The sequence below is a fragment of the Muntiacus reevesi genome, chromosome 3 (genome assembly GCF_963930625.1).
Source record: "Muntiacus reevesi chromosome 3, mMunRee1.1, whole genome shotgun sequence".
Classification (NCBI taxonomy): Eukaryota; Metazoa; Chordata; class Mammalia; order Artiodactyla; family Cervidae; genus Muntiacus; species Muntiacus reevesi.
The window spans coordinates 34,375,031-34,388,608 of NC_089251.1; the positions used below are offsets into that span (position 1 = coordinate 34,375,031).

Consider the following 13,578-nt stretch of genomic DNA (forward strand, 5'->3'; position numbering starts at 1 on the left):
TCACCCAGCTGAGAGAGACAGTGCTGTCCCATCTGATAGAAGAAGGGGTGCACTGAGGTTCACCACGCTGGACCTTCTTCTTAGGCTCAGTGCACAGAAAGCACGCAGGTCCTCACGGCTCCAAAGGTGGGGTTTTGTCCCATCCTATGGCTGCCCCGGGCTTCCCAGGTGGTGCTAGTGGTAAAGAACCCACCTGCCAATGCAGGAGACGCATGGGTCTAAGCGAATAGAGGATTCCTTTCCAGACAGAGTGAGAAATTAAACTGCATCCCATGAATCCCTTGGTCAGCCGATCCTGGGAGGTTTCAGCGTCGGGGAAGAGAACCAGCTGGGCTGGCAGTGAGGCAGGTGGTTGAGGCTCAGAGAGGCTCTCCAGCCTATGACCTAATTCGTGGGGAGGATGGAAGGTCGAGTGAGGGGACATGGGCAGAGTACCCTGGGCTGCAGGCCTAGGGGGTTGGCGGCAGCTGCTGTGCTGACTGGCAGGAGCGGGTGGACTGTTGCCCAGCTTCCGGGCAGGTCACTCTGTAATCAGCTCAGCAGCGGGTCAGTTGGTCAGGGGGAGGCTGCTGCCCATGAGGCCCCGGGGTCAGGATGCCCAGCTGGTCCCAAAAGGCAGGCCTGGCATAGAAACCTCTGCTGCGGCCAGTCTCCCCTCTCTGGCTGGACTGTGGCAGGGTGAGCTGGGGCAGTCCAGTGTGACACACGCGGGCTCCCAGTGTCCCTTAAGAGCTTCCTGAGAGCACTGGAAGGGGATTTTGGGCCAGGAGACGCCAGCCTAGAGCTACTCCCTTGTCTGCCCCACCAGGTTGTTGCTTGAGAACCGGGTCCTTGGGGGCAGGGGCCAGGCTGCTTGGACAAGGCTTTCCAGGGTGTCTCTCGGAGGCATAGGCAAAAGGGGGGTACAAACTGGCAGAGTCCTCAAGAAGCTCTCTGACCTTCCAGCTGTCGGCAGGGGACAACGGTGCCCAATGTGGGCACTCATGTGGTAGTGTCTGAAGCTGAGGGCTTTCCCGCAGTCCTTGCCCTGGTTAGCTGGCAGCTGGACACCTGTGCCCTCGGTCCTGTCTTACTTTCCAGCAGACAGAGGCTTTGCCCTTGGTTCTGGAGCCTTCTCCCAGGAAGGATTGTTGGTAGAAGGCCGGGGCCGGGCAGAGATCTGGGGGGACCCAGGAGCCCTGCCAGATCCCCAGATTCAAGACACCCTTTCCAGCCTCAGGCAGCCCCAGGTGGTGGCCCCCCTTCCTGGAGGAGCCCTGATTTGCAAGTTCACTCAAGGACAGTGAACTCCGAACTTTGTGAGCAGGAGAACCTGGTTAACATTTCTTTCACTAAAGGAAAACTAATGGATCTACCCCCACACTGTCCCTAAAACAAGAAACATGTTCTTAAGTCTGTTAATTGGGAAAATATGGAATGACAAAGAAATACTATGGATTTGATGTCATTTGGAAATGAATTTGAATCTTATTAATCATAAGAGCATCTGAAGGTCACCGAGTCTCAGCTTTTCCATCTGTAAAATGAGAGCATTAGGCTGGTATTAGTTCTCTGACTCTTTCCTGTTATATTATAGCCTCAGATAGGAGCATGGTAGTATATAATGATCAATGGGCTCATTTTGTTTTTCCTCTTTCTGAAGTACTTGCCTCTCAGTTAAGACAGACTTACACTCTCAGAAAATATCTCAAACCTCTTAGATAACAGGTCTGCCCCTATTTCCTGCCCACCCTCCTCTCCACCCCACCCCACCCCAGTCTTAGAATAAAGTGTGCAATAATTGTTGATAGACGGATGCACGGACGGATGCATGAAAGGAGGAGGGTGTTGGTCCTCAGGCAGCCTGTTCTATACCTGCAAGTGCTGCTCTGTAGAGTGAATGTAACCTGTGCCTTGCCCTTTTAAGGAAGCATAGGGCAGAAGAACTGAGAGTGGAGGGCTCAGACAGCTAAATGTTACACCAACAACAGGGCTGTAGAACCTTAATCCCAATGGCTGCGGCTCTCAGGTGCTGGGTGTCCTCAGTTCTATTCTTGTTCTCCATTCCTCAGAGCCAAGACCTTTGATCCCACCTGTCAGAGACAGGTCTGCTGCTCCCGAGAAGCCTGCCCTGCCTTTATCTCAGTCTGCTCCGATGCTGACATCCTTCTCCTTCAGCCATGCCAAAGAAGCTCACCCCTTGTCAAAAGAGGAGGACCAGAAGGGGAGTGGAACCAAGGTACCTGGAAAGCGAGGGGAGGAGGAAGCTGGCGTGAGAGTAGAACACTGGCTGAAGACACACATGTTTCTGAAATAAATAAGTGTGGGACCGGCTTGAGGAAAGCAAGGAAGAACCCTGAGGCAGCTGCTCTAGTCCTTAAGGATGGAACCTGTAGATGGGTTTGGGGTGAAGGCTATGGAAAAAAAGAGAGAAAAGAAAGCAGGAGAAGGATAGAGGTGGGGGGCCTAGGTGAAGGGGAGAGTACAGCAGGGAGATGAGGGGTGGGGCTGAGGGAGGAGGCGAGGACAGAAGAAGGTCACACGTGGTTCAGAAGAAAGCAGGATGTGGGGGAGATGGCAGAAGGGCTTAGGTGAACCAAACCAAGTAATTTGAGCCAGCACCCAAGATAGCAACCTAGAGGCAGCTGACTCAGAGGCAGATCAGCCAAAGGCTGTGTTTCACAGGCTGACAAATACCTTGTACTTCTAAGGTGACCTTGATCCAGATGATTCATACAGATCCTGCTGCTAAGTCACTTCAGTTGTGTCCGACTCTGTGCGACCCCATAGATGGCAGCCCACCATGCTCTGCTGTCCCTGGGATTCTAGATCCTAGTCTGGATAAATTTAGTGAAACTTGGAGAGTCATTGGGCTTCCCATATGGCTCGGTGGTAAAATAATCCATCTGCCAAGGCAGGAGTTGCAGGAGACCCTGGTTTGATCCCTGGGTCTGGAAGATCCCTTGAAGAAGGAAATGGCAACCCGCTCCAGTATTCTTGCCTGGAGAGTCCTGTGGACAGAGGAGCCTGGTGGTCTACAGTCCATAGGGTCACAAAGAGTCAGACACAACAGAAGATGCATGTGTTCAGTTCAGTTCAGTCATTCAGTTGTGTCTGACTCTTTGTGACCCCATGAACCACAGCACGCCAGGCCTCCCTGTCCATTACCAACTCCCGGAGTTTACCCAAACTCATGTCCATTGAGCTGGTGATGCCATCCAACCATCTCATCCTCTGTTGTCCCCTTCTCCTCCTGCCCCCAATCCCTCCCAGAATCAGGGTCTTTTCCAATGAGTCAGCTCTTCACATCAGGTGGCCAAAGTATTGGAGTTTCAGCTTCAACATCAGTCCTTCCAATGAACACCAGACTGATCTCCTTTAGGATGGACTGGTTGGATCTCCATGTAGTCCAAGGGACTCTCAAGAGTCTTCTCCAACACCATAGTTCAAAAGCATCAATTCTTTGGCGCTCAGCTTTCTTTATAGTCCAACTCTCACATCCATACATGACTACTGGAAAAACTAGTCTTGACTGGATAGACCTTTGTTTGTTGACAAAGTAATGTCTCTGCTTTTTAATATACTGTCTAGGTTGGTCATAACTTTCCTTCCAAGGAGTAAGCGTCTTTTAATTTCATGGCTGCAATCACCACCTGCAGTGATTTTGGAGCACCAAAAAATAAAGTCAGCTATTGTTTCCACTGTTTCTCCATCTATTTGCCATGAAGTGATGGGACTGGATGCCATGCTCTTAGTTTTCTGAATGTTGAGCTTTAAGCTCCTCTTTCACTTTCATCAAGAGGCCTTTTAGTTCTTCTTCACTTTCTGCCATAAGGGTGGTGTCATCTGCATATCTGAGGTTATTGATATTTCTCCCAGCAATCTTGATTCCAGCTTGTGCTTCATCCAGCCCAGCGTTTCTCATGATGTACTCTGTATATAAGTTAAATAAGCAAGGTGACTATATACAGCCTTGACATACTCCTTTTCCTATTTGGAACCAGTCTGTTGTTCCATGTCCAGTTCTAACTGTTGCTTCCTGACCTGCATACAGGTTTCTCAAGAGGCAGGTCAGGTGGTCTGGTATTCCCACCTCTTCAGAATTTTCCACAGTTTGTTGTGATCCACACAGTCAAAGGCTTTGGCATAGTCAATAAAGCAGAAATAGATGTTTTTCTGAAACTCTCTTGCTTTTTTGATGATCTAGCGGATGTTGGCAATTTTATCTTTGGCTCCTCTGCCTTTTCTAAAACCAGCTTGAACATCTGCAAGTTCAAGATTCATGTACTGTTGAAGCCTGGCTTGGAGAATTTTGAGCATTGCTGTGCTAGCATGTGAGATGAGTGTACTTGTGTGGTAGTTTGAGCATTCTTTGGCATTGCCTTTCTTTGGGATTGGAATGCACACTGACCTTTTCCAGTCCTGTGGCCACTGCTGAGTTTTCCAAATTTGCTGACATATTGAGTGCATCACTTTCACAGCATCATCTTTTAGGATTTGAAATAGCTCAATTGGAATTCCATCACCTCTACTAGCTTTGTTCATAGTGATGCTTCCTAAGGCCCATTTGACTTCACATTCCAGGATGTCTGACTCCAGGTGAGTGATCACACCATCGTTGATTATCTGGATGCATGGGTACATACATGCAGAGTCACTGTTATGGTCATCCTTTGAAACAGAAATGTAAGAGTGCAATAAACATATCTTGAAAGACTCCTGTGTGATATGGGATCCAGTGATGCTGATAAGGTCCAGGTACCACATCCTCCCTCTCCAGTGATGGTGACAGACCATGGGACAAAGGAGGAATAATTCAGGGCCATGAAATGATCTCATCCTCTAACCACCTTATCCACTCACTCCCATGGTCATACCATAGACCTTGGCACTGCAAATAACATCTACCCCGCCATCATCTCAACCTCAAGCAGCCCATTTGCTCACTTCCTTCTACTAATGTTCTAGCTCAATCCATCTGACATCCCAACTCCAGCACTTGTCCTTCTCCTGCATCAACAAAAATTTCCTTGAAACTGGATCATCCCCACCAGCATCTTAGCTCTCTCTCATCTTAAGAAAACCAAACCAAAGCAAAAATTCTGCCTTGTCTCTTTACCAGTCCTCTCCTGAGTGTGGGCCAGTAGGTTTAGTTCCCGCAGCCCCACTGAAATTGCCCCCATTGAGGCACTGGTGGATCCACCGTCCCATGTGCAGCAGTCGCAGTGCTCTTTCAACTTGACTGATTGCCAGCTTTTGTGGCTCATCCTTCTTGAATTCTCCACCAAGGAATGGAAATGAGGGCTGCTTCTTTCTTGCTTCTCTGACTATGTCAGTTACACCCTTCCTGGTCCTTCTTTGCTGACCCCTCCCTGTCTTCCTGACCTCTATGTGATGGCACTCTCAGAACTCACACCTCTAGCATCTTGTCTATTTACACTGACTGCTGTAACCTGATAACTTGACCGAAGGCATTAGGTACCACCATTATGCGGAGGGCTCCCAAATCTCCCTCTCCAGCCCAGACCTTCCCCTGAACTCCTGGAGTTGTTAAATTATTATGACTGCATTTATATAGCACTGATACTCAACATCTGCATTTAGGTCTTTAGTTATATTTCCAACTTACCTTATCCAAGATTTTAACTGTTGAATTCTCACCAACCCCACCCCAAAACTTCCTTTTCCCAGTGTCCTCTCTCTGGCAGTAAAAGGCAACTCCAGACTTCCAGCTGCTCTGACCCCAAATCGCAGGCCCATCCCACCTCCTGTCTCTCTTATCCCACATCTCATATATCAGCCAAAGCTGTGGGCTCTACTTTTGAACTTGTCCAGAATCCGGTCATTCTATCATTTTTCTGGTTATCCTAGTCCAAGTCCTGCCACATGGAAATTCTTGGTTCTGTTTTTGCAACTTCTTGTGAATCTTTAATTATGTCAAAATAAGAAGTTATAAAGAACAATACTTAGAGAATCCCCCCACCCAGCCAAAAAAAGAAAAAGGAAAAAAAAAAAAAAAGAGGGAATCAGATCATGTCACTCTTCTGTTCAGAACCTCCAGTGACTTGCTGTGTCCTCCAGAGGAGAAGCCCAAGTCCCCACATGGACCACCAGACCTAGTGTGCTGTGGCTCCTGCCCCAGCCCCACCACTCCCGACCTGTGTCCTGCCTTGCCTCTGACTCTGGGCACCCCAACCAGTGTCCTCCTTGGGGCTCACAGCCACACCCAGCAGCCCCTAGACTCAGGGTCTGCTCCTCACTTTGTTTCTGTCTCTGCTTCAATTTCACTGCCTTGAGACCTCCCTACTTGAAACAAACCCCATCACCTTGTGTCCCTTACTTTCCTTCCCATGCATGGCTGCCTGACATTAGAGGCTGGTCTGTTTGCTGCCATCTCACCACTCCACATAGTTCTTTGGGAGCAAGGCCTCTGAGTTTTTGATCATTTTCAGAACAGCCATCGGCACCCAGGAGCCACTCATGTTCCTGATGACTGACTGAATGAAGAAGGTATAGAAAGCACAATTGGGTCCACAAGGTGATGGAGTTTGCTCTGACCTTGTGCCAGATTCAGGTCACCATTGCCAGGTCTGCCCAGGAGAAGATGAGGCTGAAGCAGATGAAGGAGATGGAGTTATTCCGCAGGGCAAAGGAGCCGGAGAGGGACAGAGAGCTCACTTCCCAGAGCCTGGGCTCCCGGAGGACCTTGATGAAGGAAGGTACTGGGTGTTTGGGGAAGGCGCCTTCAGGCTGGGGACACTTCTTCACCAATACCTGGGCCAAAAAGAGAACATTTCCACACTTCCCATCCACACAGTCTCCATCCTGAGATTGGACAGGGAATCACCTTTGCTCTCACATAGTTCACCGATGAGCCCATTTCCAAAGGGGGGGGTCTGGGACCAGGCAGGACCAGCTCTGTCCAAGGATTTTCTCTGCCTCCACAGGCCTCCTTCCCCTCCGGGGCAGCGGGACCCTGTCTGTGCCCACCGGGCTGAGCAGCCCCCGCAGGAGCAACCTCGGCGTCACCCTGAGGAAGCGGGCCAGCCGGGCCTCATTGCCCAGCATCCCCATCAGCAAGCAGGAGCCCAGCTTTGCCCGCCATGCTTCAGGTGGGGCCCTGACCAACTGGTGGGGGGCACGCATCCGTCTCTTGGTATGCTGTCTTGGATGCTTAGGGGCATGGCAAGGGTGACCTCTGCTGCTCTGTTTCTGCTGCCCTTGTGAGAGCAGGGGACAGCCTGGGGTTGCCAGAGAGAGGAACAGTAGAGTGTCTATGGGCCGCCTGGGGACTCAGGCTGTTGTAACGGGAATTGTGGATGGCTGGACAGGTGTGTCCAACCTGTGTGACATGTCCTAGAGGACCCACCAGAGCACCAGGATCACAGATGCCGATAACAGCCTCTGTGGAAATATCTGGAAACACCCGGAAGAGGAGAAAAGGGTTCTGGGAAAATCTTGGGTTCCTGCCTGTTGCCTCATAAAATGTCAGGGCTGGATAGGGCTGGTTACAGACTGGGATGCAAGGACCTGAAAGTTCTGTGGGACACTCAGCAAGGTGGAGGGGAGGCCCTGTCCCCATTCCACCAAAGGAGGGTCTATTTTGCTTCCCCGTTTGGCATATTAGGGCTCCATGTGGGATTTCATTTGAAAAGATTTTGCTACAAAAGGACATTTGAAAACCACCAACTTGGTTCAGAGTTTCTTTAAGTGTAGGATATTGTAAGACATCAGTGGGAGAATAGAGCATCATTTGGGTGCTAGAAATAATACTGGCTCACCTTTCTATTTCATTCTCTATTCTTTTGACACCATCAAGTAGAAAGCCTTAATCTGGTGCTAATTTTTAACACCTTACTGAGACTTTCGAGTCTCCTTTTTAAGCAAAGAGATCTTCCTCCTGGCTAGAAACATCAGAAGCTGACTGCCACTTTGTAGTGAGAGTTTACAATATTCTTTTACTTTGACTGTAAATATTTATCACACACTATGACAAATAATCATTTACCAATTATGGTAGTGATATAAATTTCCCTTAAATAAACTTATTTAGGGTTTGAAAAATGAGTTGAAGAAAAATACCACATAAATAAGGGTACAAGTACTTAAGGGATATGGCAAAAAAAAAAAAAAAAAAAAAACCTCATGGAAGTGGTAACTGAATGGTTGGTACTTGGGAAACATTGATCTTTCTAATCTAAGCTACTTATTTTATAGACAACAGACTGAGACCCAGAGACTCAAAGTCACCCAAGAGCACCCAAGGTCACTCAAGGTGATGGTGGCCCATAGAGACTTAGACTATGGCTAATGACTCTTGATCCATTGGCAAAGCTGAGAAGAGAATCCAAGAATGAATGAGGTCTTTGTGTCTTGGCTCTAAGGAGAGTACTACCCCTCAGCTCATTCTTGCCTTGGACCTCCTGGGTATGGCATTGTGAAAAGTCATGTAAAGATGAACCTCTGCAGAGAACGAGGCGGGAAGTGAGAGATCTGGATTCCAGTCCTGGCTCTGCTAATGAAGGAGCTGAGGGACTGTCCGGGGGACCCCGGCTTCACCAGAGGATGGAGAATTGAGGAGAAGGAGGAGGAGGAGAAGTCGTAACAAAGGCTCCTGGGTAGGGACAAGGTTAGAGCCAGGGAGTCATTCCTTGATAGACTTGCTGGCCTCACCTCCGGTCACAGACAGGGCAGGACTGGGGAGGAATCACCAGCTGGGTGGGCTTGGTCACGTGACATCAAGCAACCTCTCACAGGCCAATTAATTTATCAGAATTAGGTTAGCAATGGGAGGGATAAAAACAGTCAATGAGAGGTAAGAGTTAGGTGGTCTCCATGGTTCCCCAGGCCCTGGCTTCTAGCCCTCACGAGTCCATTCACCCTACAGACCCTCCACTCTGTCTTCCCTTCCTCAGTAAGGTGGGTTCAGTGCCGTCCTGTGGAGGCCTCAGGTCTTCTGGATGAAACCCCCGCTCCTCTCCTTTTCTTGCAGCTCAGTCCTTACCAGCGGTGCTCACTTTGGGGTCTCCTGAGTGGGAAGAAGAGGAGGAGGAGACAGATCTTCGAGCCTTCAGGGAGTTGAGGCCTTTCTCGAACCCTGAGCTGGGGCTGGTGGATGCTCTGCAGTGCCTGGAGAGTAGTGACTGGTGGGGAAACAGCCCGTGTGTGCTGTGACCAGTAGGGGTGGGGCTGCAGAGGAGCGCCTGCCCCGCTCCCCTCCCCCACTGCAGACCCTGGTCCCGCGGAGGGGGGAGGGGGTGGGGGAGGGGGAGTGCGTGAGTCCCACCGGCAGTCTGTCCCGGACTGCCAACAGTCCTGTGCGCCCCAGAGCCGGGCCTAGGAAGTACAATCTGACTCTGCAACGCTTCCATGGGGACTTGAGGAAGGTCAGAGTCCTTCCTTTCTCTAAGTTAAGTTCCTTCCGCTCCGGTGTCCCTCCCCCACACAGTCTTGTGTGCTGTGTGCTAAGTCGCTTCAGTCGTGTCTGACTCTGTGCGACCCTATGGGCTGTAGCCCCCCAGGCCCCTCTGTTCATGGGATTCTCCAGGCAAGAATACTGGAATGGGTTGCCATGCCCTTCTCCAAGGGACCTTCCCAACCCAGGGATCGAGCTCGGATCTCTTATGTCTCCTGCATTGGCAGGCAGGTTCTTTACCATTAGCGCCACCAGTCTTAGTCCTGAGCAAAGTGATGACTTGAGGTCCCATTTGCGGGAAGGCCTCCTTCAGTCCTCATGTTCAAGAGCCTTCTTTTACAGGCACATGCTCTGTGGGTGGCATAGGCCTGGGTCCTGGGAGTGGGCCTCCATCCTGGGTTGGGCTGGGTCACGGACCCTGTAAGATGGCCTGTATTGGACTGTTGGCGTTTCAGCCTGGCTGTAACACCAGGACACTGCCGCTGACGCCATCAAATCCCTCCCCACTGTGGCAGGGGTGGCGGCAATGTGGGCGTCCTGTGTAGAATGTCCTCCCCCAGTCACCTATGACAAGGCCTGGACTTGCTTCTCAGGCAGATGAAGGAGAGGGGCCTGGTGAGCATCCAGCGTCTGGCAGCCTGTCACTCGGAGGTCCTCGCTGGGAGGCTACATGATGTGTCCTTGGCCGTGACCGGGGAGGTAAGGCCTCCTCTGTCCTGTGTGCTCCGCTTGACCCCAGCCAGTCCCCCTTCCCTGGTGCTACTGCTGGTGCTGGTCACACAACAGCTGCAGTGGGGCCCATGGCTCCCAGGGCATCCCTGCTTATTTCTCTGCTCTCAGCCACTGAGGTGGGAGCTAGACACCCATTTCTTAGATTGGAAAATTGAGGCCTGGAGTTTCCTTATTTCTAATCTCTGGGTATTGAAATAGTCAGAATCCTATGTGCCCATCTGTCACAGCCCTGCGTTGTCCTCTGTACTTAGAATGCCTGAGGAAGGATGGAGTGTTCTGGGCTAGATCTCCAACTTGTGGGCAGTTGTAACATTTCCCAAATCCTTTTTCCTGTGAGGCTAGGGCTTGACCTAGGTCAGGCCCAGATGGGCAATAAGATGTATCTTATCACAAGTGGAGGCAATGCCCCCTGTCCTTGGGAGTAGACTGTCCCCATTGGGGGGCCTTATGAAGATCAAATTAAACATCAATCGTAAAAGTGCTTTCAAGACTAAGTATTGTACAAATTCCAGATGATAATGATAATAGTAAGATTGATAAGTATGATGATAACAAAAGTAATGGTGTTTTTTAAAAAATGAGACTGTTTTGCCCAGAACTACTGCAGGGTTTCCATTTCCAGTCTGGCGAGGCCTAGGCCTGGGTGAGAGTGGGGGCTGTGGGAAGGTTCCTCCTTCCAATGTGTTGGAGCCCTTGGCAGGGCCCAGCAGTCCTGCAGGTCCCCCACCCATCTCTCTCCAAGGTTACCAACCTCCGCTCCAAGGTGTCCCGGCTGGCCATCGGCACCTTGGGAGACCTCTTTCGGGCCTTGAAGAAGAACATGGACCAGGAGGCTGAGGAGATCACCCGCTGCCTGCTCCAGAAGATGGCAAACACCAGCGGGTTCATCCAAAGGGCGGCCAACCGGTCCCTGGGGGCCATGGTGGAGCACGTGACCCCCGCCCGCTCCCTGGTGGCCCTCACCTCCGTGGGCATCTAGTACGTGGGGATCTGGTGGGGGAGCAGCCTGGGGAGGTCAGGCAAAGGGGAGAGGCGCTGGGTAGGGGCAGAGCAGGGAGATGGTGCGGGTGCCTCAAGCATTTCCTCTGGAGAGAAAGACCCCTGCTCGCCGGTGAGCCTCTCTCCCGCCTGGGCCAGGCTGGGGATAATGAGGGCAGCTTGTAGCTGTCCCAGGCCCCAGCTGGGAAGGGATGGGTGCTACTGTTTGCTCAACACTGGGAAACTCGAAGTGGCTGTGGTACTGTCCCTGGAGATGGGGTGGCAGAGGCAGCCTTTAGCCCGGGCCTCACTCTACCCAGGGGAGGGATGCTTCTTTCTGATGAAATCTGGGCCGTGAGCAGAGCAAGGCACAAAATCTGCTCCAGCTGGCCCCACTTGGCCTTCTGGGGAGAAGGAGGGGACAGGCTGCTGTCGGAGCCCTTCTGCAGCTGGATCTGCTTTCTTTTTACAAAAACCAACTCCAACAGCAAAACCAGAAGCATTCCCCCAAGCCCCTTCTCCCACAGGGTGACACAGCTCTCAGCCCCAATAAGACGGTCACTGACTGTTACACTGGGTGGCCTTCTGGGTAGAACCCAGGGTGAACTGTCACAGCCAGAAGGCCTTTTTGCCCACAGACTCCTGAACCACATTACCGAAGTTCACAGCCTGGATTGTTACTAAACTTCCTCCAAGCTTCTGTTTCCTCATCTGTAAAAGGAGACCAGGGATAATAATAAAATTGTTGGGAAGAGTATAGGAATTGATTCATGGGGAAACGCCTATCTCTACCTGACATTGACTGAGTGCTGATAGTGGCTGTTTTTAACTAGGGAGAAATCAATTGTATTTTTTTTATGGATTCCTCCCCCTGCCTCTGCTTCTTCACCTGCAAGATGATGACAAAAGTATCTTGTGGAGTTGAGGAGACCCGGGTTCAAAGGTGTCTAGTGCAGTGCCTGGCAGGGAGGGTGTGCTCACAGTAAACTGAGCCTATAGATTCTTGTCAGGAGGAACCATGGGAGCCTGAATCAGGGCTGTACATTGGAATTCCCTAGGATATTGCTTAAGTGCACATTCTGACTTGTATACTAATGTGCTGCTCCCTGGACCACATTGAGTAGGGAAGCCTCCCTTTGTGTTCTACTGGGATGGTCCCCAGTGGGGAGGAAGGGGCTAGTGTCACCTAATGCAATGGACTGTGGACACATTGAATTCACATTGAATGAAGTGAAAAAGAAAGAGGTGACATCCCGATGGGTTCCTCCTGTAAGATTTCAGGTTCCCCTAGAAATCACCCATCAATCTCTTATCCCACCTCCTGTCTCAATTCAGCTCAATGAACACGCAGTAAATGCCCACGAACTGCTGAAGGGTCACCATGCCAGAGGGAGGGGCACAGGGGATTCAGCTGAGAGGGAGTCTTGTTGTCTGCTCCCTGGGGACCATGAGGTACCCCAGTATTTACCAGGGGACAAAGGACAGTGCCCTTCCCCCCAGGAAAGCACTCGTTTTGTCCGGGGGCTCGGAAGGCAGAGGTAGGGTATCCTAGGTAGAGGAAAGGTGAGAAGTGAATTTAGGCAAAGGCAGGACATGAGCTCAGGAAGGCATAGGGATGGTGGGCACGCGGTGGGCCTGGGGACGTCACATGGCTTCATGTTCACCCCTAGTCAATCCTCAGTTCCACTGTCAGGAAGGGACTGCTCTTCCTTGAAGATTCCCCTGAGCCATGGAGGGACAAAATTGGGAGCCCACTGTGGCATGAAACATGGAGGCACAACTGTAGGTCCATATTTGGGCAGTCTGGGGACGCCCCACCTGCCCAAACCCCATTCCTTGACTGAACCCTTGCCCGTGACTGGGTTTCCTTTCAGCCACCGAAACCCCTTAGTCCGGAAATGCACTGCCGAGCACCTGTCGGTCGTCCTGGAGCAGATAGGCGCCGAGAAGCTTCTCTCAGGCACCAGAGACAGCACAGACATGCTGGTGCACAACCTGGTGAGACTGGCCCAGGACTCCAATCAGGACACCAGGTAATGCAGGGCCCAGGGGATGGCTGACCTGGCCAGCCCAGAGCAGACAAGGCCATCAGCCACCCCTGAGGGTCCTGCCCATGAAGCTCAGCTTCCCCAGGGCCACACGGAGGGACAGTTGATGGACAAAGTTGTGTCATTTCCTTACAGCTGTCATCCCACCTCTCCACACCACCACAGCCAGAGCCAGGCTCGCTCAGGGAATGGTCACTACCCTCTACCTCCCATCTCTCACCTTTAACTCCCTCTCTAGCCATTGCAATCCACCATTTGCCTCCCATCCCTCACCTTTCACTTCCCCTCTAGCCATTGCAATCTTGCTCTAGTTTCTGTCCCGGTCCAGCTCCATTCCCTATGAAGCTATCCATTCATTCATTTTGTTCAGGAGATATGTGATGTGCATTCTGTTCATTACTATGAGCACATGTGTGAACAGGAAAA

The 13,578-nt window shown here is 51.2% G+C and overlaps 1 protein-coding gene across 2 annotated transcripts in view; it reads left to right on the forward strand.

Annotated features, from left to right (window-relative positions):
* TOGARAM2 (TOG array regulator of axonemal microtubules 2) overlaps window positions 1-13,578 on the forward strand; it is a 56,224-nt gene that overhangs the window by 22,370 nt on the left and 20,276 nt on the right. For both annotated transcript variants that reach the window (XM_065927232.1, XM_065927233.1), the window contains exons 8-14: window positions 2,052-2,218; window positions 6,548-6,698; window positions 6,927-7,091; window positions 8,972-9,125; window positions 9,988-10,093; window positions 10,869-11,104; window positions 12,979-13,137. In XM_065927232.1, coding sequence (XP_065783304.1) covers window positions 2,052-2,218; window positions 6,548-6,698; window positions 6,927-7,091; window positions 8,972-9,125; window positions 9,988-10,093; window positions 10,869-11,104; window positions 12,979-13,137 — 1,138 coding nt within the window. The remainder of the gene's footprint in view (window positions 1-2,051; window positions 2,219-6,547; window positions 6,699-6,926; window positions 7,092-8,971; window positions 9,126-9,987; window positions 10,094-10,868; window positions 11,105-12,978; window positions 13,138-13,578) is intronic.